The sequence below is a fragment of the Mustela putorius genome, unplaced genomic scaffold (assembly GCF_011764305.1).
Source record: "Mustela putorius furo isolate JIRA1106 unplaced genomic scaffold, ASM1176430v1.1 tig00003896_pilon_pilon_pilon, whole genome shotgun sequence".
Lineage (NCBI taxonomy): Eukaryota > Metazoa > Chordata > Mammalia > Carnivora > Mustelidae > Mustela > Mustela putorius.
This window is the reverse complement of record NW_025422045.1, coordinates 6509677-6536752: the sequence shown is the minus strand read 5'-3', so window position 1 is coordinate 6536752 and position 27076 is coordinate 6509677. Positions and strand designations below refer to the sequence as shown.

General features: G+C 44.9%; 1 protein-coding gene across 5 annotated transcripts in view; it reads right to left on the bottom strand.

Annotated features, from left to right (window-relative positions):
- Positions 1–27076, bottom strand: part of TLN2 (talin 2) — a 423915-nt gene that overhangs the window by 127946 nt on the left and 268893 nt on the right. For all 5 annotated transcript variants that reach the window (XR_006602771.1, XM_004758776.3, XM_045067453.1 and 2 more), the window contains 13 exons: positions 24230–24331; positions 23214–23290; positions 20717–20897; positions 19705–19818; positions 17443–17551; positions 16524–16732; positions 15661–15759; positions 11801–11968; positions 10047–10341; positions 7291–7457; positions 3740–3868; positions 2425–2538; positions 270–383 (listed from right to left, as the gene is read on the bottom strand). Coding sequence is in view for 4 of the 5 variants with exons in the window: in XM_004758776.3 (XP_004758833.1) it covers positions 270–383; positions 2425–2538; positions 3740–3868; positions 7291–7457; positions 10047–10341; positions 11801–11968; positions 15661–15759; positions 16524–16732; positions 17443–17551; positions 19705–19818; positions 20717–20897; positions 23214–23290; positions 24230–24331 (1878 nt within the window). In the remaining variant the exon portion in view is untranslated. The remainder of the gene's footprint in view (positions 1–269; positions 384–2424; positions 2539–3739; positions 3869–7290; positions 7458–10046; positions 10342–11800; positions 11969–15660; positions 15760–16523; positions 16733–17442; positions 17552–19704; positions 19819–20716; positions 20898–23213; positions 23291–24229; positions 24332–27076) is intronic.

Sequence of the window (27076 nt, the reverse complement as noted above, 5' to 3'; positions counted from 1 at the left end):
GGAGAAATAAAGATGAGACTCCCAAGAGAAATGGATTATGGGCCATCTCCCAGGGCAATTTCCCTGCACAGCAGCATTCTGCTTTGCCAAGCTAAATCCACCTCTCCTGAAATTGGAAATACAGTGGGAAGGCCTTCAAAGGTCTGCTCACTGCAAAGACTTGGCCGTGACTGTGGAACTGAGTAATTCTTCTCCCTAAGGATAAAGGGCACCCCCTACCCCATGGGTTGGGGAGCTCTGGGCACACCCCAGGTGACTGCTTCTGTTACCTGGAGAAAGTTCTGGCTGGAGATGATGAGAGCCAGCTGGGCGCTAAGGTCTTCTGCTTGGGCTTGGCTCCCTCGCACCCCCTGGACCAGCTGAGGGATGTGGTCAGCCACCGCCTACAGGAAGCAAGGAGAATTAAAACAGAGCACAGCTTAGCAAGATAGGAAGGACCCCAGGGACAATGTTTTTGGGATGGGCTATTCCAGCAGGGCCATGCTTGTCCCAAACCTTGCATTTACCCAACACCTGGAAGCCAGCTGGGTCCTTAAAACACTGAATCTTTTAACACAGTACCTCTGGATAGCTCTCTCACACACACGCTCCACCCTGTGCTCCTGAAGGTCCCCAGTGCATTTAAGCACAGTACGAGTCTCCGTAAGGAGGTCTGAAAAGCGTTTGCCCACTTGCAACGAATACCAACCTGGCCAATTACGGTTTAGAGTTTCAAAGCAAACAAAGAATCTTTACAATTCACCAGTGGATAAACTCAAGTCACATAGTGTAATGAAGAGAAAAAAGTAAGAGAAGTCCTCATCTGCCAGCTGAAGTCTCTCCTTCGATCTCTCACTTGGCAGGTATGCGTTCTGGCCGTCACCTTTCCTGTCACTACGGTTCTTCACTCTTGGAGTAGCCCTCCTCATTTCTCAAACTGGAAATCCCAATGCCCAGGGTGGAAAAGGAAGGAGCCGCCTTTCGGTGCCGTAGGAGACCAACCTTCTACCTTTGCTGTGTTCTCCCCTCTGAGACCAGTGCTCACCTGACTGGCCAAGTCCTCAACGGTCACAGCACAGTAGCCCCCATTGCTGATGAAGGTCCTACGTGTATACCAGCCTGCTGACCTATTTTTTGGGGAGCCCATTCCAGCAAGGGTTAAAAAAAATACTTCCATGAGATTTTTCCTCAGATTATCTTCAGGACTGGCTCCAGTAATCTGGGCCACTTTCCTCTCTCCTCTGCAACCTGATATACAGTAAAGCTCTTACTTCCTGCCATGATGCCCACGCACTGAGTATCTTCAGTCTCTGCAAAAACGGGAGGGGGTTAATCCACCTTGTAGGACTGTCCTGGACACGAGAAGCAAATGCTCTCTGAGAAGGGTTTTCTTCTCAGCACCTGTGCTGCCAGGTGATCCAAGGCTCTAGGAGACAACACACACCCCCTACAGGGCCCTGGCTTGCAGGAAAAGCCCTTCATTCTCCATATAGTCCCAAGAACCAGGCCTTACTCATCACTGAGTCTTTTCTGCTCCTCAGGTTGTGGGGGGTGAGGGAGGCTCAGAGAACCCAGAATCAGGACTTGGAGGGCTCTGGCTGGTTCTCTTCAGAAGTAAAGCCATCTCTGAGGTAGAAGTGGTAACCCATCTCCCATGTGAACGGTGTCACAGAGGAGATGAGAAAAAGGGGGGATAGTGCAGTCAACTCTCAAACACTGGCACAGACTCAGCTTTCCACTCATCCTCCACTGCTCACTGCGAACACCTTTGAGATACTCCAGGCAGACATACCACCAACACGTGGGCAATAGTGACACAATTATACATTGTGTCTGACACCATTCAGGGGTGTCCTGGGAGAGTGAACTTTTTGGGCCTTCAGAAGCAACAAAGGGGTTCACTGCACCCTTTGGGGCACATTGGCTTCAACATGCCATCAAGGTCCGGGTCTCAGAAGAACAAATGTGTGACAGAGGAGAGCTCCAAAGCACATGAGCCCTGAGGCCTGAAGGGATGAAATTAATGCGGGAGTCCACACGAAGCAGGATTCAGCACACACTGAAGTCCGAGGCCCATCTCTCAGAAGGAGAAAGGCACTCTGGAAATCCAATGCTTTGTTGCCATTTCAGAGCCCTAAAATGGCCTTATTAATGATCCTCCTTGATTTGGTCTCTTGAAGAGAAGCCAAAAATCTAGACAAAGGGAAGGCAATGCTAGAAAAAGCACCATACTCTCCCTTCAGACACAGGCCATCCACTTATGAGACAAAAACCAGATGCGTGTGTGTTGGTGTGTGTGTGTGCACACCTGCAACATGGGAGCCTGAGCACACTCCATCGGGGCCTGGGTGATCAGTCGTAATCGAATGATCCCAGCACCTGGCCCCCTAAGGGCCGTCAGCGTCATCCACAGCAGACCCGGCTCTCGGGCAGCCGGAAGCTCACCTTGCAGCTCTGGACCAGCTGCTGCTGGGCGGCGGGGTTCTTGTTGGACACGGCCGCGTTCTGAGAGGCGGCGATGGTCTGTGTGGCGGCGGCTGCGGCCTGCTTGGCTGCCACCTGGACAGGAGAGCGACAGGAGGTGAGCCGGGCTTTGAGTGTCCCCTGACACAAACACACACAGATACGTGCCCCTCCCAACTGAGGGGCTGGCACGGGCGAGCTGCCTGTCTAATAAAGGGCACTGCAGGCCCAGGCCCTGCCTTCTGAATGTCACCGATGAACCTCGTCTAACAATACCCCATTATCTCCGTGTGCTTTACAATCCTCGGGACAAGCGATAAAGACAGGCACGCTTGAGAGCTCAGGTTCCGGTGTTCATTTGTCTCTCTCCAAAAGATAAGGGACAATTAATTCCAAGACCACGATGGCACTGATAAGTGGCATCAAGTCTAAATGGTTTAGGGGAGTTTTTTTTTTTTTCCCCACAAGCAGGACAAACGCTGGTGTGCTCATGGTTCTCCTCTGGCTGCCTGTGGGAAGCCTCGCTTCAGAAAGGCCCAGACTTCCCCCACCTGAGAACTTAATTGTGTCTGTCACATCCTTCCAAGAACAAGGAGGCCAGTTTTGTTCCAGAATCCAGCAGACTACATGGAGGGATTCACCAGACAGGCAGGTTCTCGGCCTCCAACCTCCCAAATTTTAGTGTAAGAGTCTCCCGTGAACCTTTGTGAGAGATTTATTTTCTTACAGACTTTGTGCCTACTGCTACTTCCTTTTTTCTGCACCCCAGAGTAAGTACATGCTCTGAAAAATGAGAAAAATATTTTCTTATGACTCTATCCCCATCTCTTCGCCAAAGCCTGATCCCCATTCTCCAGTCTTTCCAAGTCTGTATTTTCTACTGGGAGTCCTGACAGAGTCATTGCTTCTGACAAAATAAGTAAATTGTCAGCTAAAGGTCCTTTCTGAACATGCGTATCCCTTAATGCCAGGAGGACAAAAATTCCCATTTCCTCCTTAAAAAATTAAAAAAAAAAAAAAGGAATTCTATTCAAGAACGCTAAACTCAGAAGACTTTGCTTACTGAAACCATGAGGTGAAGCTATTTTTCAAAGTGTCAGTGTGCCATTGAACCTAAATGCACAACGTACCTAAAGCAACATTTCAATTGTTTATGAGTATCTTAACTATTCAACTCCATCGTTCATCTTGCGGTAGCTTCCTTTATACGGGCATGGCCTTATTCATTTGGGTACTCTTCCAAGTAACTCTTTGCAATCTAAAATAGACATCCTAGGAAACCAGCCTCTTTACCCACCTCCAATCGGTTGACAATTTTTTTCTTGATGGCGTTCTGGGCAGCGGCGTTGGTTGCCACCCGGAGACCCTCGGCAGCTTCTCTCAGTCTCTGCTGCTGGTCTTCATTCTCAGGATTGGCTGCAGCCCCCTGAAGAGGAGAAAAGAGAGATTCTGAGAGGTCCATGCGGCAGCGTGCCATAGATGCTGAACTCATGCCTTCTGTTTTACTTTCTCCTGGTAATATAAAATATGTGGCAGACAGAGCAAACACGTCAAGCAGTATCTTTACAATACAGATGTTTCGTCTCATAACAACATAAAAAAACTACCAGGGATGTTTCAAAACTGCAGCAGTAAAGAGGAGAAATGCAATGGTAATCTATAACACTTGAGATCTTAGCCTTGGTCATCCATGTAAACTAACTTGTGGTCCGATTGCCATGGTTTCAAAGATGTTAAGATAAACACACATCCTCCCCCCGCCCCTCCCGCCCAAATCTCTCCAGGAGAATTTCATTTTAATTGGCACGACAGACACACATCACTGCTGAAAGACTCCCATCTTGCAACACTAGTTAATGTGGATGGGCTAAGAACACAGACAAACAGGGGTAGGGAATGCCATCCAAAATATAAGGAAATGCTATTCAAGAAAGACTATGCCTAGAAACTGCATTCCTGGAAAACCTGAGTTGGAGAGGACAGCCAAGCAGAGCTGGTACTCGTCTGCACCGAATAATGGGAGATATCCCATGCTCCTTATCTTGGCAGGGAAAGAGAAAGGCGCCATGCATGGCCATGGCCACACTGTGTTGATGTAGCTTCAAGTGTCTCAGGAAAGCAAATGGATTTTATTTAGATGGGTGGAATTCTGAAGTAGGGAAAAGGCTAACGGCAATGTGGGAAGAAGATATAATTTTAGGGAGCTTGGGTGGCTCAGTTGGTTGAGCCTTTGGTTCAGGTCATGATCCTGGAGTCCCAGGGTCGAGTCCCACATCAGGCTGCTTGGTGGGGAGTCTGCTTCTCCCTCTGACCCTCCCCCTTCTCATGCTCTCTTCTCTCTCTCTCTCAAATAAATAAAATCTTTAAAAAAAGAATGCATAATTTTACTGCACAGTAATTAACAAAGACTTAAAGCACATCCAGCTTTCCACTCCCACCTGCAATAGAAGCAGAGATTGAGATTTTCCTCACGGAGTCTGGATGTTCTCAGACCAGTTCTTAATATATGCAGGTGAATGAGTTTTTTTTCATGAACACTTCAGGGTGATAACATTTGCTCACAAGGCAGAGACAAAAGCAGAAACACACACGCCAATTACCGAAAATCGATTTTCCCATGTCTCCATTTTCCAAATGGGGCCAACTTGCCAAATTGACCCTTTACAAGAACTGATTTCTTTGAACTATTTATAAAAGTTATAGGAATTCAGACAAAAAAAAAGTTATAGGAATTTATCCTGGCTGGAATAGTTTTAACATCTGTGACGGAAGTGTTCTGGCAATCCTTTTGAAGGGAATCTTCCATTCTTTCAAACTGCAACACTCTAAGTAGTCTTGACTTTGTTTTTCTAGCAACAAAAAATAATTCTGTTTTGGTGTTTCACGTGTGAAAGATTGTTTGGGCTACTTTTGTATTCTTTTACAAATTTAGAAAAATCATTTTATTTTATTTCCTTGGTCATCAGATATTTAAACCACTCTTACACTTGCCTTCCTCTGGTATTTTGGGCAGCAGGAAACCATCATTTCTGCACTTGAGTCTGAAGTGGGCAGGTGGATCCTTCCTTAGCAACATCTCTTTCACAATGAATGTCCATTAGATATGAGGTACTAGTCTTGGTCCAGAATCTTGGTTACTGATTATGAAATGTATTTTTTTCTGGACATAAATATATTTTTTGGAGCTTTAACCATCATAGATCCTTTAGCTTTCAACAAAATTCAGCCAATTAAAATACTGTCATCAAGACCCTGTGACAACTTTTAACTAAAAAAATGTATAGAAACACTATTGTCTCATCTGATAGAAATAATCAGAAATAAATATGTAAACAAGTTTCTGTTAATGTGGTACATTCAGTAAGGTGTGGTTGAGCACCAAAAATCTAGAAACAGAAAATACACAATGGTCCCAGCTCAATCCTGATTATGTGATAGTAGGCTTAATTGTTTCAAGTTTTTATTTTCCTATTTGTTAATAGGGACTGATTAGATTTTGCACTAAGCTTCTTTCCAGTCTTCCAGTTAATTTTTGTGCCAGCAGATGAAAGTTTGCTTAAAATAGCTATGCTTAGACTTAGAAGCAGGGGGCAGAATTCATAAAAACCATAAAGAAATAACCACTGCATAAATCCCTAATAAATAGATTTGGCTAAAAGGGGCAGTTAAGGGCAGAGCTTCTCGGCTGAAACAGGGCTAAGGGTACAGAGGAAGAAGCTCAGACCCTGCCCCTCCTTGGGTTTCTCTTCAGCCTGTTCACGAGGTACCTCCAAGAAATCACAGACCCTCAGTGACTACAATGGTGAGTCAGTTGAGGAAGCTCTACATGATTCACCGCATGTCATAACACATTTTAAGTCAAAGAAGTCACAGGCTAGGTAGGTTGAGATGCACTAGTATTCTGCTGGAGGACAGGGAGATTAGGATACAATGTGGGGGCTTTTAATGAATCTTAAATGCACAGAAATACATTAAACTTGTTATCTTAAGCTGATTTTTATTTTATTTATAGCCATCTGCTTTTTCCATTAATTTCTCCAAAAGCGCACACGAGTTGCATAATAACAAAAAGAGGAACATTAAAAAAGACAGCTTTATCCACGGCATGCAGTCCTCACCTCAAAGTGGGCATCAGAATATTCTGTGGAACTTACTTGCAGGCACACACACAGTCCCCCCCAGTGACCTTGTGAATCAGGGTCTTTGGGGGCAGAACTGAGACATGTGCATTTTAATGTTTTATGACGGAGGGGCTCTGAAACAGAGCCGGGAGATAAACATCACTGGCTTTTAGAAGCTGCATGCTGAAGCTTAGCTGTCAAAAGAGCAGAGAGCTGACTCTTCACTCTTCATTCAGGCTGTTATATAATATTTAAAACCGCTACTGGGATTTGAAGGAGAGTGAGGCAGGAAGCCCTCTACTATGTAAAATCTTGATGGGAGTTTACAGTGAAGTCAAATGGAGGGCAAAGTAATATTCAGGTTGCAGGCAAAAGAAGAGGCCTATTTGAATCTGCTGTTGATCATCTCCAGTTTAAATGAATCACCACTTGCAGTAAGCCGGTGGCGATAACCACCCCCCAGCCCCCGCCCGTCGCCCCCACCCACTCCTGCACAGAGCGCACAGAGCGTGCTCACTGAGCAAGGACTTTGTCCCCGACAGCTGAGTCAGCACCAGCCCCCTCAAAGACTGTTATTCTCATGTTCCATGCCCTTCTTTCCCAGTGCAACAAGGTCAAACGTGACACAACCGTATAGGTCTTAAACCACAAAAATGCACACTCTGCTGACCATTCTTTATCTTCAGGTCCTAACTCTTAATAACGTTCCCCAAATCCAATCCAATACCTTTGCAGCTTCCACCATGCGAGCCGTGGAGTCGGCCAGGAGTTTCGCGGCCGCCAGGAGCTTCTTTGAGTTCTCCATGTCGATTTCAGCTTCTGCATCAGACCTCATGGCGTTGACGAGGTCTGAGGTGGCCTGGGCCAGGACCCGGGCCTGGCGCACCATTTCACCTATGGGATGAGATTGAGAATGCCATCTGTCCGTCTGCTCTCTAAAGCTCAAAACCTGCACAGTCTAGTCTCCACACCTCTGGCAAGGGGGCAGAGAGAAGGGAGCCCCCAAACTCTAGTCCTTAGACCCAGGACCAAAAATACTCCCGGTGGCTGGTAGGACTATCCACCCCAAACACAACCAACTTTCACCTTGAACCCTGAGGGATCAACAGGACACAAGGAAGCAAAGAGGAATTCTTTGGAAAGAGAAGGCAGGAACAAAGTTATACAAAAAGTTATTATGCAATTGAGTAAAATATTTATTTAGAAAATGTTATTTATCTCCCTTCAAGAACTACTTACTCCAAAGTCCTTATAATAAACTCTGCATAATGGCATAAAAATTATTTTTAAAATTTGAAAGAATTTGTATGTTACTTAACTCCAGATGAATAACATCACAGGATCCACTGTATTTGTGTTGTTTGGCTCTCAGTAACAGGAAGCACAGACCCCAGTTTCATGCTCAACTCCAAAGATTTGGCTTGGCTCAGGTTTTCCTATCAGTTTTCTGTTTGCCCACCCTTTTCTTCCCAGTGCTGGTTTTGATCTTATGGTTAGTAATTGTTTGGTTTTATGGTTCCTGTGGTTTTTATTGATATCTATTTCAATTTTCTTCTGGAAGTAGGAGGGGTGTAAGAGTAAACATTTAAAATAAAACTACTCAGATGTAAGGGAATTTTTCCTCTCCCAAAGGTCATCTGAGAAGGATGCCAAAACACTGACATTAAGGAGGGGGGAAAAGCTTTCATAAAAATCGAGACGCGCTAAATTCGAGGTATTGTGGATTGGATCCTGGGATGGTAGAAGGACTTGAGGGGGAAAAGTGGTGAAATCTGAGTCCTGTCAGCAGTGAACAGTTATGCCCCACAGTAATCTCCTAGTTCTGACAAAAGGTGTTGTGGGTTAGGGAAGATGCAAAAAAATGAGGGAAAATGGGAAGGGTAATAAGTACTCCCTGTATAGCCTCTGTAACTTTTCTATTCCAAAATAAAAGGTTTATTGAAAAATAAAACAATAACCAAAAAATCCAAATGTGCATAGTATTCCAATCTTCTTAAACCATGGAAGGAAGATATAGAAAAGCACAAGCTTTTTATGTTTGTTTGTTTGTTTTAAATATTTACTACAAAGAATAGCTCTGTACCAACCAAGAAGTAAGAAAACAAATGTCTTTCAAACGACTGGTAGAGTTCTAAAGCATAGGGTTGCAAACTACTGGTAGGGTTGCAAAGAGTAAGAAAGTTCATACACACACATTGTACATACTTATTGGTCCAGAAATTCCACTTATTACATATAGCCCCCAAAGTAAACCAAGATAAAATAGTTACTGTAGTGTTATTTTTGTTAAAGCAAACAAACTAAGAAGCAGACCAAAAAACTTGGAAACGACCCTACATGTCTACCTAAAGATAATTGGTTAAGTAAATTAGGGTAGAATTCCATAGAGTAGAATATTATGCTGCCATTAAAAAGATTAGCCCTGTAGGTGAACATGAAAAATGTCTTTAAAGATATATTAAGAGAAATAAAAGGTTGCAGGAGAGTATAAATAATGCAATTCGTTTATACAGAAAGAAAGATGGTGTTATATACACATAAACACACACACACACACACACACACGGACATAAGAGACTTTGTAAGGTCAAAAATTTCCGGACATGTAAAAGAGAAACTGGGTTGCCAAATCTGGAGATTTAGATGGGATAGAGATGGCCTGGGTTTGGGAATATTTACTTTTCAACCGATAGACTAAAGGGTGCATTGTATCTATTTCTAATTTTCTGTATATGATCTTTGACATCTTAAACAAACAAACAAACAAACAAAAAACCTTCCTGGCTAGAGAGAGGCTGCCCTTTGGCAGGCTAGCCCAACTTCTAGAGATAGCAAAACTCCAGCCAGCCTTTGATAAACAAACTAACTAGCAAGGAGCCACGCCTCCTCCATGGGGCCAGTAGAGCCCTGGAGGCAGTATCCTTAGGCCTCAGTCATCCCAGAGCCTGATACCAGGCAACCAGGGAGAGCCCAGTGAAAACAGTCAAACTAAGCAGTCCCAAGCTGTTCACCTCGCCCTGCCTTGCCTTTTGAACCTTTCGAATAGAAATCCCAAGAAAGGCCACAACCGAAGCTCTACCCTCAGTCCTGTCTTGTGCAACCAGACCAAAACCAATGCTTCCCCTGGGACCGTGGATGGCACATGGTGCCCCTCTCTCGGGGACCTGTGACTGGAATAGAGTTTTCCTTCCAAGCTTCATTCCTGTCTCCTCCTGTGGCTGCCTCTTTACCATGCCACGTCCAGCGTGTTCCTTCAAATGAACGGCATTTGCCAAGAAGTTATTTAAAAAGGCTGGTTAACGAATTCTTGTTGCTATGGAAGGGCCCATTAGGAGTCTCCCGTCTTTCTCTGAGTTTCAGTGAGGAAGTCTCTGAGAGAGGCTGAGGACAACCCACCATGGCCAGGCAGCCATCACCTTTCTTGCCATTGTCCCCACATGGGAACCCCCAGGAGACCCATCCACCCTCGGCGTCGCCCCTCACCAGCGTCGCCCATGGAGCTGAAGATGCTCTCGGTGACACACATGATGGTGTCGGTGGCCTGGTCGTAGCGGCCGATGGGCTCGCCGCGGCTGGCGAACTGTCGCACGTGCTGCAGGAGATCGTGCAGGGCCTGGCTGACCACGCTGGCCGCGGCGCTGACCTGCTTCAGGAGCTCGCTGTCGTCGGTGGCTGCTTGGCAAGCACGGACACAGTTCTCCACCGAGCGGTCCACGAGCTTCCCGGCTTCAATCAGCTGCTCCTGGCACACGGGGGAGCTGATGGTGGGGCTCACCACCTGAAGGGACACAGGAGCAGGTCGTGGGCACTGGGAGTCAACTCCCAGTCCCCAACGTGCCCTTTCCACCAAGTCCCTTCCTGCTTTGTGCCTCCGTTCCTTAGAGGACCGAGGGTTACCCTAAACCGTCACTACAGTTTCTCATACTTCACGATTTCACTCTGTTTTGGTGACTTCTGACGCCCACAGATTTTTATCTTCATTAGTCATACATAACGATACTATTGACTACTTCCTCAGAGAGAAATTTCTGGTATTGATGTCATGCCTCCTGCTTTTAGGAACCTCTAACTTGAGTCCTCTGAACTAGGATAATAAGACTAAGGGAACGGTATTTCTTTTCTAGAGACATCTGGAACTCTGTACCTCTTGGCACTTTAAAGAATGGGGGGTGGGGGTGTGTGGCACCTGGGTCACTCAGTTGTTAAGTGTCTGCCTTTGGCTCAGGTCATGATCCCGGGTCCTGGGATTGAGCCCTGTATTGGGCTCCCTGCTCAGCAGGAAGCCTGCTTCTCCCTCTCCTACCTGCCCTGCTGGTGTTCCCTCTCTTGCTGTGTCTCTATCTGTCAAATAAATAAATAAAATCTTTTAAAAAATAAAGAAGGAAAGAACAGGGGGATTCTGTCAGTGATCTGTCAGTGGGTACTGGAGAGTGCCCAAGGAAAGCATGAGCGATGCCATGAGGACTGCTCCTTCTGACACTACAAATCCCACTGGAGGATAGGACATGCCAGGCTAAGCTGGTCATGGAGCTGCAGAAGATGTTACGTCATCAAGTTGAGAAAACGGATACCTCCCATCTTCGGATGCACGAACACGTGTTGGGGAGGAAAAGGTACATGAAATCCGACAGGCCTGAGATTACCCCGGTTCTGCCATGGATAGCTTTTGGGGCCTCAAGCTACTTGTGAACATCTAGGGGCCTCAGTTCCCTGTTCGGCAAACTGGGGAGGATGTGCTCCACAAGGCGGAGTTCGACACCCAGCGTGTGCACATCGTAATGGGCAACTCAAACATGAACTTAAACAGGAACTTAAACCTGATTACCCTCACTCTGACACTGTGCAGTGCAGGAGGGGCACTCCCAAATCGGCAGATTATCTATGGACCATGCATGAGGCTCTACTACATTTCCATGCAACACAACAACTCTTTGTGTGCAGGTGTAAAGAAGACACACTGAGAAGTCCGAAGGGGAGACACGGAGATCTGTGAGCAGAAACGGCCATTAGACACAGTCAGGGCCCCCTGTCTGAGGACTTGGGCAAAGAACAAATGATAAAAGCACAAGGGGGCAGTTAATGCCAAAATCCTACTGTGTTATCATGACGACACCTGAAACAAGCTCTAAATCTCAGACAATTGTAACAAATTCCACCTCTGTTTGCCCCCAGTGACTGGAGGCAGACCAGAGCATGTGACCCTTGGAGGAACGGGCCCATGGTGCCAGCTGGCTTACCTTGGCACACGCCACAAGCTGGGAGGTAGAGAGGGCACACTGGGTGGCAGCAGCAATCACCCTGTTCTGTAGGACCGTGTCTTCGGCTACTTGGGCAACATTCTTCGCCTTTAATACCAACATGGCGGCAGCATTGGCAACAGCTTTGGCCAAACTCATTAAAACATCCTAAGACAGGAATAAAAAAACAGTCATTTATTTTTTTTTTAAATCCCCCTTTATAGCCTAGAAATAAAATGTAACATTTTACTAGAATTCCATTTGAACTTTTTCTTACCAGTCCTTCCTAAGACACTTATTTTTCTGAAATGTCAACTCACCCTTAAACGTAATTAAAGAAAGAGACTTGTGTCCTAATGACATGTCTCTTACGCATTCAGTAGCATAAGGTTTAAATCTAAAACAGAGTCATTCCAGGGGAGGGTTTTTGTTTTAAGCGCGGATCCACATTCAGGTACCTCTCTAACACTGGGAGTCTTAATTAAGTCTCTTGAAGATGTGGTCGGTGCAGTAGCTCAAGAAAAGCTGAACTATAGCCAGATGCCATAAATACAACATACTGTGGGGAGGGTAGAATTCATGGCCTCCAAGTCATCGTGTTCTGCTGTCCCTTGAAAATTTATCACTTGGATTTCCATTTTGCATAAGGATCCAAGGTACCATCAGCAATTCAGGCACATCTCTGCCTCCAGAGGGCAATGTTGGACACACACAGACAATACCTAAGGCTCAAGAGTCAAGGAGTGCTCTGAACGGAAGTTCTTCTCAGTGTTCTGTAGTCTTCCGGATAGGGATTAAGTTATTACGAGAAGTGGAAAGGGAGTCTGCATAAATAAACGAGCTACGAGCTACAAGCTCACTGAAGATGCAAGGAGCTTTGAGGCTTTAGAGATCAGTTTATACTTTGACTCAACAAAAAGGCGTTCTGTCTGCACGATGGAGAATCCTTTGATTCAGCCCACCAGATTTGTCACCCGCCTGGGTGACCTGAAGAATAACCACTGTTAACATTTAATTTGCTTCTTTGCTTTTAATACCGAAGGTAGTTTATTTGGTTTGGAAATGCCTTCCCGAACACATCCCAAACATATGAGGCATTTTTATTTTGAACAAACATGTCAAGGCCTTCTCCCAGAGGAAATGTGGTCAGAAGTCTTTATTAATTCATCAGATAATGAAAAGCACTTTTGATTCTGAATGCAAAGGGCACGCACAGAGTCTTTACAAGGAGATACTTTATGAGGAGATATGTTGGAGAGAGAGGGTTTAGCTTGCACAATGTTACACAGAGCAGAAACTACATGCTATCTAGGCAGATCAGAAACCCATAAACCTACCGATTTACATAAACTGATTTTAAAATGGACAAAACCCAAGCACTCTTAAAGCAACAGTGTAGTCCAGTCTTTCTTTTAGGTCTCCAATGTTTATTAGATGTCCAAGAAAAAAGTAAATCCTGAGCTTCCAAAAGTTGAAGATGCTTTTAAGATCTGATTGGCACTTATCTGCCACGTAACTTTTAGAAACTGCTCCCAACAAGTCCTGTGAAGTTACGGTTCTTGAACACCTATCTTGATGCTCAGTGAACACTCAGTGTAAACGTCACAAATTATTTACAAAATTAAAAAAAAATTTAATAATAATTTAAAAATTATTTATAATTTTAAAAATTATTTGAATAATTTAAAAATAATAATTTAAAAAATATCTTTCCAAAGTGGGTCACAGTCCTCTTTCACTTGATATGAATTCGTCTTTTCACAGAGGGACCAAGATCTGGTCATGTAGACTCACGACTGTTCTAAAGGCTTTTGTTAGACTCATTAAAGAAATCCTGTTCCTCCTATTAATTTTGTCCAAAAAAAATACAGTTAGAAAAAGAATGTGATACGACAGCCACAGTTGCTGACAAGGCCTTTGTCAAACCTTTCAACAAGACCATGATTATGTAGCCCGTGTAAAATAAATCTTTGTTAACTCTGGGAACATGCAGTACATTGAGAACCCAAGAAAAGCTCTGAGATAAGATCTCAAGAATCAGAAAAATAGTGCATAAGAAATCCAATGTCAGTAAGCCAGGGGCTACTTATAACTGGCGAAGGGTACGGGATCACCTTACTGCAATGAGCTTTGCCCAGAGATCTTACAGAAACGGAAAGCATTCAAGTCAGGCCTTTTCCTGGCACGAAAGCCTCTTTGGGACCATACCGTGAACCTGAACCTGCTTTCCTAGCGTGTCTGAATACAAACCACAGGAAGCAGAGTTTGCATTCATATGTGATGATAACTGTCTGTCAAAGAGAGAAAGAAAAGAAAAAGTCTTCAGCAAGCCAAGATGCATGCAATGTCTGCAGGAAGAACCGTGACTTTCTTCTCAACTGTTCCAAACACTATGGGAAAGCAATCACATTTTGGAAGAAAGGAAGTTGACCATTTCATGTTAGTAAAGCCAAGTAAACCAACAGCTGAATGTCATATTTACCCAATTTCTAAGCAGGTGCCTGCCTACAAAGAATTTCCTACTCTAATACAAAAAGCAATAGCTAATACAAGGGCAGTTTGGGGATTCAGCTCATGGGAAGTCAGGATAGGGTCGCAGTTCATTGGAATTTTGTGGGATATATTTATGTGGTCTGTGTTAATTCTCTTTGAGTGAAATTACTACTGGCCATCCCGGCATAGAAATGGTTTCCAGGAATACTGCTACCCCCCACTTACAGGGCTCACCCTCCATCAAGACATGAATGTTCAATCAGGAACATGAAGAGGACATGAATGAGTCTTCTGGCCACAGCACACAGGTGTGCGGAAAGTAGAGAAGAAACAAACACATCTGTAGATGCAAGTTCCATGTATCACAACAGGTACGGCCATGTCTTAGCATAACTCATGCATCTTGTGCAGATGGAGTCTGGTAGTTCCAGAGAACACAGCATATAGAACTGCCACTCACGAAGCAAGAAACTTGAATTCTATAGTAAAGCTGAATGGTCTTTTTATTCTGAATGCTACTAGGAAACGTGACATAAGATTTGGAAAAAGCATCTTGCAGAGAATCTAGGTTCCAACAGTAAGCTGATTGAGAATGTACTTATATACTATTTAAAATTCAGTCTTAGGAAAAAGAGAGAGGCACGAAGGGCAGCTTCCCACACGGATGAGAGTGGACAAGTTCAGTGTAGCCTGGAGCTCCCCTTGTCTGTGGCATCTGGGAATGGAGGCAGAGAAGCTGACCTCCTCCCTGAGCAGACAGCCCATCATGCAGGCCGTAAGCAGGGGCTATGGCTGTGCAGGAGAGGACGAATGGCACATATCTTTGGTATGCAACAAGAAGGGTGAATAAAAGAAAAAAGTCCCCACTATGCTGCTTTTGGATATGATACAGACAACAGACCCACCTCTGACCACGAAGGAGAGCCCATGCTCTGTGTGAACACAGTGTACGGAAGCACACGTTTCCTCTCTTTTATGCAGACTCCAGAACAATGCAGCTAAAAACTGTGCCCAGAAGAGGAAACAAGACTGGCCATGAGTCGATAATTACAGAGATTGGATGGAAGACACAAGGAAGTTCATGGCCTTATTCTCTCCACTTTTGTGTTTAATGAACATCCGGCATATGTTATGACCAGTGAGAACAGCTAAATAAGTGCTTTACAACAATGATGCAAGATACGAAAGGAAGTGAGTTTTTTAATTGAAAATTTAAAAAAAACTAACAAGGCTTTCCCCCAAGAAAATCCACTTCAATCTTATTCTTGACAACCCAAAAAAGATTTGGTTTTTCACACATTCTCCCTGTTTGGATCTAGACCATCACTTAGACACCTGTCCAACATTACGGGCTGCAAATATCTTACTTGGAATCGCTCATCTGTCTCGTTCTCTCCAATCTGTCTCAGAAGATCCCCACTGGCTTGTCCAATGCTTCCAGCAGCAGTCAAAACTGTCTGTCGAGGCTAGAAAAACACACACTGGTTAGAAAGAAAATGCATTTCCTCCACAATGCCATCAGACAGCAGGGTAGCAAGAGGAATCCTGAGGGAGTAGCCTCCTCCTGCACCTAGATGAGAGTCTATTGGCCAGAGAGGAGACCTAAATATCCAGGTAAAATCTTTGCAAGCATGGGTGGCTCAGTGGGTTAAATTTCTGCCTTTGGCTCAAGTCATGATCTCAGGGTCCTGGGATTGAGCCCCACATCGGGCTCCGTGCTCAACAGGGAGCCTGCTTCTCCCTCTCCCTCTGCCTGTCTCTCTGCCTACTTGTGTTCTCTTTCTCTCTGTCAAATAAATAAATAAAATCTTTAAAAAAAAAATTTGTGCAAGGAAATGCCTGATGTCTCACGAACTAGGCATAGGCGGATCGATTTGAAATGGTCAATCAATGAGTCCTGCTCAGCTGGTAGGAAGGTGATATGCACTTTACAGAAATTAGGGCACCATCCTGTATCCCCTTCAAATGTGTATTGACTGTGTATGTTTCTGAGGTTAAATCTAACCAAGTACCCTGGGGAGAGGGGACAGGGAGGTTTCCTACTAGCAGCTCAACCAGTCCCAAAAGTTGAACCATAGATTCTGTACCCAGTTCACCAAGTCCAAACCCTACGGTCTAGTTACATGCCCCACCAGGATGGAAGGAACAGCTTTGGATCGGGAGCCCTGTAGCACTCAAGGCTGCACCTGCCTCATCAGAACCTGAGTGACCGCGTGCCCCAAGAGCTCACCTCTCCAGAAGTAGGCTGCACAGCCTTCAGCAGGTCTGACACTGCCCCCGCGAGGGTCCTCGCAGCTCTGAGCAGGTCCTCCCCACTGCCCACCTCGTCGTCCATCAGAGCCGCCAACAGCTTCACGCCCTTGGACATCTCCGTCAGGTTGGAAGAAATAGTGGTGATTGCACATCCCACTGCTGTGTAGTCGGTGTCTGCAGGGTCACCTGGGACAGAGAAGGGTCGCCACGATCACAGGAGGGCGGTGAAGGGTGAGGAGAGCCCAGATGGGGGCGGGCTTCAGCCATCCCTCTGAGGGAGCCGGACACAGAGCCGCACGCACACAGGGAGATGCCCGGCTCCCTGTCTCCGAGGCGCTGCTCCTCCCAAATCCTTTTGCCGGGAGGTCTCCTACAGTGCAATACTGAACACGAGCCCCTGGACAGTTCCAAAGGAAGTCTGGGCATCCCGTGGCTCTTTCCCTTGGGTGCCCGTCAGCAGCTGAGGCACTGAAATGCTGCACGGAGAAGCCGAGACACTTGTGGGCTCTCACCCAACCTTGAAAGGTGTCATGAGACTACGGTAGGACAAGACGGACGGGGGCCCATGTGTTGTATCTATCCCTCCCAAACCCATTTGAGACTCAGCTCCCAGAAGGGAGAAACCAGCTTCCGTACACTTCGCGGTCCGTCCCGCAGACGGGTGAACGGTGAGCAGAACTACGTAAGGGCTTGTTGAAGGATGCGGGATATCGCCGGAAAGGAATGAGATGCTCCCCGCCTTTCTCCTGGCTCAGTGCGAAGAAGTGCCTGCAGCACTCAGAGCGCCTAAAAATAGATGAGCCTCTCATCCTCTGAAAATCTGTTGTTTCAATCAAAGAACAGTGATTGTTTCTAAAGCACAACCGCAAGACAGCACCAAGCCCTCAGAGACTCACCAGCAGTGAGGTTAACCACCGAAGCTGTTCCAGCTGTGATCGCATCCACCTGAGAGTGGATTTCGTGTTTGGACTCGTCGACTTTGTTCTGAACCCACACCCGCGACGCCTGCAAAACCAGACAAGGGCACGACACAGTCACTGCGTGGGACTGCCTGGGACACCAGAGACTTCGTGCCATAAAATGAGACCAGCATTTTGTCTGTACTCTTGTTCCTGGGCAGGCACCAGCGAGGGTCTCCGGTCATCTTAAGCAAGGTCTTTAACAGGCCCCCGGCTCATTCACTGATGGCAAACAGCACAGACGTCCTCCATGCTGCCTCCACTGTTCTTTTCTTGAGCTATTAGGATCTTAGGAAATTTCCATATGGCTTTATTTAGGTAAATTTAATAAAAAATGAGAATTAATGTCTCATCATATTACTGCCCACCAGTAACCGCAACTGTTAATTTCTACCTTGTAAAAAACAAGAGAGCAGGGTTAGAATTAGAATTGCAGCTCACGAGTGTTCTCTGTCGGTATAAAGATTGTCTTTTGTTAACACGAATGTGGTGTGGACATGGCACCTTTCCTGGAAGGACTGGGCCGGGGTGGGGGTGGCAGGAAATGGGTCAAGACCTCAGTTCTAGATCTAGCTCTATCACTGACAAGTGACGTGACCTCGGGCATATTACATCTAGGTCCTGTGAATTACATTTCTTCTACTGTAGGAATTCAGAGGTTTTTACAAACCTTTCCAGATCTTATACTTTATGTTCATGGGAACCTATACATAGCAAACTCTCTATTTCCTGCCATTTCTGGACTTAGCCACTAAGTGATAATTTCCATTCATAATGATGACCCTGCGGCAACAGACGATGCCAATCTGCTTCCCCAAACATGCCAATAATATTATTTGAGATTTAGGATGTGTCTAGCACTAATCATATTTTTTGGTATACCAATGCTTTAAAAGTTGGTGAAGCTGGACTGTTAAGACCAAATATTTTAAAGCCATCTCAAAAGGGTGCTGGATATGGGGGGGGTGGTCTGCCTCATGTATTTTTACTCGGAAGATCCCCCACGAAGACTGTGTAATGATTTCAGGTACTTGGGATACAAAGCACCTGCAGGAAGGCAAGCCAGCAAGCGAAAGTCACAGCATTCCGGGAGGTCCTGCAGGACAGTTAACCTGGTGGGGCAAGATGGTGCTGGGCTGAGGTCTGCATCTCGGCCCCGGCCTGGGATGGCTCTGTCAGTCCTCATGGGGTGGTTTTCAGGCCTGATTGTCCACTAAAGCCACCTTGAGAGATGAAACAAGCAGGCTCCAACCTTCATGACAGGATATTTTTCTGGTTTGAGTTGGGCCTCAGGCTTGGTTCTTTAAGCTCCCCCAGGTAATTCTAACATGCAAAGCAGGTCTGGGAAGGACAGTGCCAGCCAGTGCTTCATCAACTTTAATGTGCACACCAAACAGCTGGAAGTCCATGAAAATGCAGATTCTGATTCCGATGGTTGGGGCAAGGCCTACAATTCCACACCTCTCAAGAGATCTTATGTATTGGCAATGCTGCTGGCCTGTGGGCCACAGTCAGAGTAGGAAGGGGCTAGGTAATTTCAGGTGGCAGCACCTACAGAAAGGCAGCTAATTACCCTGCCCTTCTGAGGAGCTGAACGGTAATGCAGTAGTTCTCAAAGTGTGGTCCTGAGACAGCAGCGGAGGACCTGAGGACTTGTTGCAAAGGCAGAAAATCTCAGGGCCTACCCCAGACCTACTGAGTCAGGAAAGAGGGGATGGAGCCCAGCAATCTGTTTAAACGAGTCTTCCATGCATGCTAACATTTGAGAAGCACTGATAACAGCTAATGCTCACTGAGCTCTCACTACGTGCTAAGGACTCTGCACACGACAGGATTACCACGTCTTCCTAAGGACCTTGTGCATGCACGACAAAATAGAAGCATATAGGGAGTAAGTTGCGCGGATTCACACAGACGCTAGCAGAACTGGGATTTGAACCCAGATCATGTGACTCCAGAATTGAAGTTCTTGGCCCTTAAGAGGTATTGCCAATACCCAGTAGCAGCCCACGATTCTCTTCCTGGGGGTACCACTTCACTATAAAGACTCCATATACTGGGGAAAACAAAACAAAACAAACCCATGTGTTTCCATTTCACCTGGCTGGATAAAGATTTTCCCAGCTGAACGCAGACACAATGCAAAGCCGTGCTTTGTGCCAGGCATAGATCCTAATGAAAAGCATGAACAGTATTTACCATATCCTGGCCGAGGGGTGGCAGTGAATCCAGCTCGCTGAGGTCGTCCTGGGCCTGCTGGACAGCGTGCATGCTTGTGTTGATGGTCCCCATGAGGGCCTGCTGGGCTGAGGTCTGCAAAGGCAGATGACCGCAGATGACCACAGGGCATTCATAACCTCTCTCCTGGGACTGACACCGCCCTCTATACAAAATACAGCCAAACTGAAGTCCAGCCTCAAGACAGAATGGTCCGTGCTGTGTGTCGACAACCCCAAGCACCTCCTATTTCAAGCAGGGGGCTGGGACAGAGATTGTATGACTAGAATGCTCAATGTGGGTGTATGCCATAGAGACGTTATGATCAGGAGAGCGTGGAGAGCCACTCAGCTGACCCGAAGACTGAGAGAGAGTCCTTGCAAGGGAGCTACTCCACTCCGAGTAGTGAGGACTAAAGAGCTCATGCATAGGAAACATGTTCCACCCTGCTTACTAAGTAAGAAAGGACTGCACCCCAACCTGGAGTCAACACGTTTCTTCAGAGTCAAATCACTTCTGAGCTTTCAGGCTTTTCAGCTTTTATAAAGTTCTTCCCCAGCAGCGCCTGATTCCTGAGCAGGCAGATCGGCAGTGACAAGAGGCAATGATCCACTCAGGGGAGAGTGTGGATCACTAGAGACCCAGTCTATTTCTAAGACCCGCCGAGGGCCACCCTGGGCTAAATAGCAGCTTGATGCTGTTAAGGCAGGGAAGCAGGGCTCTCCATACTCTGTACTGCCAGTCACGTGGAGAGGTCACAGTTGCCCTCCAGCCCCCGAGGACACCCATGATCCCACACAGGGAGTTACTAATACACCCCATTTAAAGAGAGCGCTGAATAGCCAGGTACTGGGACCATGCAGCAAAGAGCCACGGCTCGGAGGGGAACGGGTGAGAATGTGACAGTGCACGCCAGCTCTCCCAGGCCCGTGTCTCTCTCTACACATCACAGGCAGCCTACTGACGCCCAGCGCCAGCGTGGGGGATGGCTCACCAGCGGGGGCATGTGCCCTCGGTGCATCTGACCAACCACGACCTGCTGCTGCGGTGATGGCATGCTGCCCATGTTGAAGGTCTCAGGCCCGCTGGAGCCTGAACGCATCACGGCAGGCAGCGCCACGGAGCCGTGCTCCACCTTCCCGGCCCGATTGAACTGCTGCTGCAAGATGGTGGACCTGCAGGAAACAGGGGTTGGGTCACTGGGGGGTGGCCACTCACATACAGTGACATGATAAGACACCATGGGCATCACAGCTGTTTGCTGCGTTATGCGGTGGAGGCCAACTCAAAAGAGGTATATACAGACGGAACTGTGAGTGAGGTAGCACCGAAGTACTCAGAAGAATCCTGAGATGAATCTTTTTACAGTTATTAATACAAATAAGCATTCTCAGTTGGAGCATTCATTTAACAAATATCTCTGTGGGTCAGGTTCTAGTTTAGGCATTTGGGGCATCGGTCATTTAGCCTTAGACCGAAAGGAGAAGTACAGAAAGGAACTAAAAGAGAATCTCCCACAGCTTAGCTCTCATCCCCCAGGTCCAAGGCCACTGACCACAGAGGGCACTTAAACACCTTTGGAGCCTTGATAGCCTTGATGGTAGGATAGACTTTGGCACCTCCTCCAGATGAGTTTTTAAAAAGTCCAGGAAGATTCCTAGGACATTTAGTTTAAAATAGAAAAATCAATTTTTTACTTCCGATATGTTCTTAGAATGAGTAGTAAGGACTTTGAACATGTGAAGGTGGACTGTCTGTGCAGCAGCCCAGAGCACAGACCCCATCCAGGGAGAGTCTGGGGGGGGGGGGGAGGGAGAGAGAGAGAGAGTGTGTGTGTGTGTGTGTGTGTGTGTGTGTGTGTGTGTAGGGGCAGACTAGGTGAGCAGCTGCATTAAGGGACCAGGCCTCTGACCCAGGGTTCTCCAACCATCAGATCATTCCCTATTGCCCAGGGCAAAGCTCATGAGGCAGGCTAGGATACTAGAGAGCAGGAATCTGTGGAAGAACAGGGATGTCTGTGTGGCACGGTTGGCACTAGGAAGGGTAGATGTGGGGGCCCCAGGGGGAAGTCAGGGGCATCCTGTGATCTTAGCCAGTGTCTAATGCAGGGAGAAGTGGCAGGCCTTGTGATGGGCTTCCATGGTAAAAGACAGTAAAGAGTGTCAGTGCTCTGGCTCAGACACTTACTCAGCTGCTCTTGGAAGGACAAGTGCAGCAGAGTCCTCTGAGGGGAACAACTCAATCTGCCAGAAAGCACTAGCTTACTGATTTCCAGCTAATGGTCATTAATAATTCCAAGGACTTAAGGTGCTCTCCAAGAGGGTACCACGTACATGAAATGCATCGCATCATCAGGTTTGGTTCCAAATTGTGTACTAAAATAGGGGACAAAGGGAAAAGCACCTTCAAGGTGATTATGAAGCCAATCAAGACAAAGTGATGGAGAATGGAAATGTGCGAGAAGCAATTAGTATGACTTAGCAAGTTCAATATGAATTTTCTAGAACTTTCTGTCAGTTTGCGGTAAGAAACATCACAAGATCTGAACTGACTCATGGCCCTGCCTCATGGGTGCATCTGAAGTAACTTTCAGAGCTTTGATTTCCTCAGTCATGGACAGGCAGAAACATCTGGTCTACCTCTTGCATCGGGGGTTGTTATTGGGGTGAAAAGAGACAGCATGCTAGACATATGGAGTAAAGTGTATGCAAGAAACATATTATCACAATGCTCTAAGTAACATAAGGGGGAGCAGCTGCTCAGATTCCCGCAAAGTAACACCTATTAGAGGTTACTTAATTTTAATACATCTCAGTTTCCTTACATATAAAATGGGGTTGAGACTGTTCTGAATTGAAAGTGATGATGAAGATGTTAAGAACAGTAAATATTTATGATGTGCCAGGCACTGTTTCATGCACTTTATTAATAATTCAATCATCAAAATAAAGTATATAAGGTGATACTATCATTATACTCATTTTATAGCTCAGATGAAGGGGCAGAGGAAAGGTGTAATGTCCCCAAGGCCACACATTGAAAGAGACCCAAGGGGCACCTGAGTGGCTCAGTCGGTTAAACATCTGACTCTTGATTTCAGCTCAGGTCATGATCCCAGGGTTGTGAGATCAAGCTCTGCCATCATGTGGATCTTGCTTGAGATTCTCTCCCTCTTCCTCTGCAACCCACCCCCCAATCTGTCCCCTACTCTCAAGAAAAAAAAAAAAAAGAAAAGAAAAAGAAAAAAAAGAGGGTGACTGGAGATTAGAACCCAGGAAGTCTGGCTCAGGAGTCCATGTTTTAACCATTTCCCTCGACTGCCTCACGGCACCTGTGGCATGTAGGGGGCATTCTATAAACAATAACTCCTTCACTGTCACAGAAGCCCACTCTCCAGCCTTTGATGAAAATGACACAAGTTAGGAGATTTAAATGAGCAACTGCAGAACAGGACTCATGAAATAAAAAAATAAATAAATAAAAATACTTACTTTTTTGGAGAAACAGACTCTTCCAGCATAGTCGACTCCTCATCCCCCTCTAATCCAAATCTATCCTTACTTTGTTTCTGAGGTAAAACGAAACAAAAAGGAAACTCAGTAGGTCTTGATGCAAAAACCTTTTAAGACACCTTCTAAAAGGAGCTACACAAGCAAATATGTTGAGATTTACCCCCCAATTCTTTATATTGGAGTAGGTGATGGCTGAAGAAAAACAAACGTAACAATAAAAAATAAATACATTGTTTAATGCAATATAGAGATACATGCCTTCTGTGTTTATTACTGCATTGACTAAATTTCACACAGTTAAAATCAAGATGTAGATACCGATGTTCTAGTTGAACTTGGTTATTTCAGTGGGCTTTTTCTTGAAGTCTTTGGCAGTCTGTCTGAATACCACTATAGTATATAACTATATATACCATAGTAGTATATTTGAGAATTTGATAAAAATTTGATAAAAATTCATGAAATTCAGTAATTTGGTAAAAATTCATGAGGAACACCTGGGTGGCTCAGTCAGTTGTGCACCTGACTCTTGATCTCAGCTCAGCTCTTGGCCTTGGGGTCATGGGTTCAGGCCCCAGAACAGGCGTCAGTCTGGGCACTGAGCCTACTTTAAAAAAAATTCATGAAAAATATGAAGAATATTTTCAGATCCTCAACCTAGGTTTCTAAAGAAGCTGGAAAGCATAATAGAACTACCTAGAGAGGAAGATGCTGAGGGGTTAGCTGGTCTCATTCATTAGCTAAGTGAAGCCCTACTGCTTGTTACTCGACAGTAAGAATATACATATAAACTTCAGCTAAAATGGAAATTCTTATGGGATCTTGAGGTTAAAAGACTGCACACTCAAGCAATGTTAATGTTAAGATTAAATTAGTGGGTTAAGTACTTCAAATTAGGGTTGTTTTGTGTTGTTTTATTTTTTCCAGGTAGCAGCATCATCTAAGTGAGAGTTTTTAAAAAAGCAACTTTCCCAATTGGCATCAGTCTGAAATACCTTTTTGAGGATAATGTCAATGTAGCCCGCAATCAGCTGGGATATCTGCTCTCCTTCAGTGGTTTGTACAGAATAGTAGCTTTCCTGGTACTCCCCAAAATCCTGAAAAAATGGCATTAGAAGAAATATAACTACATCATGTCATCATGTAGCTATAGTTTTAAGGGTAAAGAGGTCTAGTCCTGGAACAAAATGGCATCGACTCACTTTTCCCTTCTCTTCTCCTCTAAACACTACTGAATACCCTACAATCTAGTAAAAGGGCTCTGAAAGCTGTAAAGGTAGATTGACTGGGGAGCACAGGACTTGAGAAAACACATTCTGGTGAATTTTTAGGTTTTCTTTTATACCCGATTACTCCCAGGTGACTGCCTGAAACCCAGAATCTCCAAAAGGCAGGATTTCAAAGGCCTGTCCTTTTTTGACAAAGGACCAGGAGAGGAGAAGCCCAATGGAGATCTATCTGGGAGCCCCAGACCAGCTCCACAAGCTGGGCAGAGCAGCAGCTGCAGAGCAGTGAAAGCCCAGGCCGTCCCGGCCCCTGCTCCACCACCCAAAGAGGCATGTAGTCTTACCCTTGTGCAACAGTGGTCACACGAAGCCTGCACCCTCCTAACCTGCACCCAATGGCATAATAGAGACAGGCCCGGTAGCTTCTGCCTATCCCCAAAATGGTCACCCAGCAATAGCAGGTGGGCCTAGGAAGCGTCTTTACAAACAGTGCCATCAAGTTTTGAGTAAGAACTGGGCAGTGTCAAAACAATCCAGAACACTACAGCAAAGGCCACAAAAAGAGACCAGAACACCACACTAAATCTGAACAAGATGACTAATAAAACAGAATATTTAAGTAGGAGCCAGAGTCTCCTCACTTAATAACCATAATGCCTAGATGCAATTTAAAAAAATCACTACTCATATCAAGAGCCAAACAACTATGATATGAGTAAGAAAAGATAATCAATTGATGCCAATAATGAGAAGAATCAGATATTGGAATTATCTCATAAAGCAGCCACTATAAAGTATGTTTCATAAATTACAAATTCTCCCAAAACAAATAGTAGGCTTCAACAGAGAAATAAGTCAGAAGAAGGAACCACATAAAAATTATAATACGAAAAAATGCGATAACTAAAATTTAAAAAACTTACATGATAAAGTAGTGTGGAGATGACAGAACATAGAATCAGTAGACTTGAAAACAGATGAACAGAATTTAGTCAATCCCAACAGTTGAAAGAACATAGACTCAACAAAAGACAAAAAATAAATAAAGGACCTATAAACCAGACCTTCAGGGTTCTATGGGATAATAAAAGATGTAACATTCGTATCATCAAAATCCCACCTTGGGAGAATGAGGGACCAAAAAAAAGTATTCAAGGAGCGCCTGGGTGGTCTGTCAATTAAGTGTCCAACTCTTGATTTCAGTTCAGGCCATGATCTTGAGGTTGTGAGATCTAGCCCCACGCTGGGCTCTGCACTCAGTGCAGAGTCTGTTTGAGATTCTCTCCTTCCTCGTCTCCATTGCCCCTCCCCCCATCAGCTCACATGCTCACACATCTCTCTCTCTTTCTCAAATAAATGCGTCTTTCAAAAACAAAAAAAGTATTCAAAGAAATAATGGCTGAAAGTATCCCCAAATTAAAGACACATACCTACAAACTCAAGAAGCTGAGCATATTCCAAATACAATGAACCCTGAGAAATCCACACCAGGAACTTTAGAGAGTGACATACTGTCTACAAGTGAATACCAATTTGAATGACAATTTCTAATCTGAAACCATGGAGGCCAGAAAGAAGGGCTCAAGTGCTAAAAGAAAGAACTGTCGATGTCTAATCCTATACCTGATGAAATGATCCTTTATGAATGAAGGGGAAATAAGGACATTCTGAAAAAATATCGAAAGCTGAGAGAATCATTTTTAGCAGATCTAACTTCCTTTAAAGAATGGCTAAAGGAAGCTCTTCAAACACGAAGAAAATGATAACAAGAGGCTGAGAACATTAAAAAGAAAACAGCAGGATAGATAAGGAAAAAAATAAGGAAATGTAGAAACTTATCCTTTACCTCTTGAGTTTTACTTAATCATATTCTATGGTTGCAGCAAAAGTTTTAATACCATCTCATGCGGTGTTCAATGTACATGGAAGTATTTCTTTGAATAATTATTTTCAAAAAGTGGGGAGTGTAAAGAGATCTAAATAGAAGTGAAGTTTCTATGCCTCTCTTGAAATGGTAAACACCCACACCTGTGGGTTATAATTATTCTTACATATATGGTACTATCTAGATCACTAAGAATGCTAAGCAAAGACATATGCTCAAAAGCATTATAAATAAACCAAAACAGACCTCTCCCAAAAGAAGGCAACAAAAATAGGGAAAAAGAAATGGAGGGGGTGAACAGAAAAATATTATAAAATGATAGCTTTAAGCTTTAATATATCAATAATTAGATTGAAATATAAATGGTCTAAATAGGCCAATTAAAAGAGACTGAACAAGTAGATTTTTTAGAAAGCACAATCCAACTTATCTACTTTGTAAGAACCTTGTCTCAAATATAATATAGGTAGGTTGAAAGTGAAAGGATGGAAAACTATGTCATGCAAACATTAATTTGAAAAATCTTGAGTGGTTATACTAAAATTAAGCAGATTTCAGAGGAAACAAATTTATAAGGAACAAAAGAATTAAACAGTAAAATAATTTCTCCATGAAGATGACAAAGGGATCTTAAATGTGCATGTAAGCACCAAACAGAGCTTCGAAATACATGCAGTAAAAGTTGAAAGGAAAAATACAAAAACCTGCAACCGTTGTCAGGATAGGGAAGA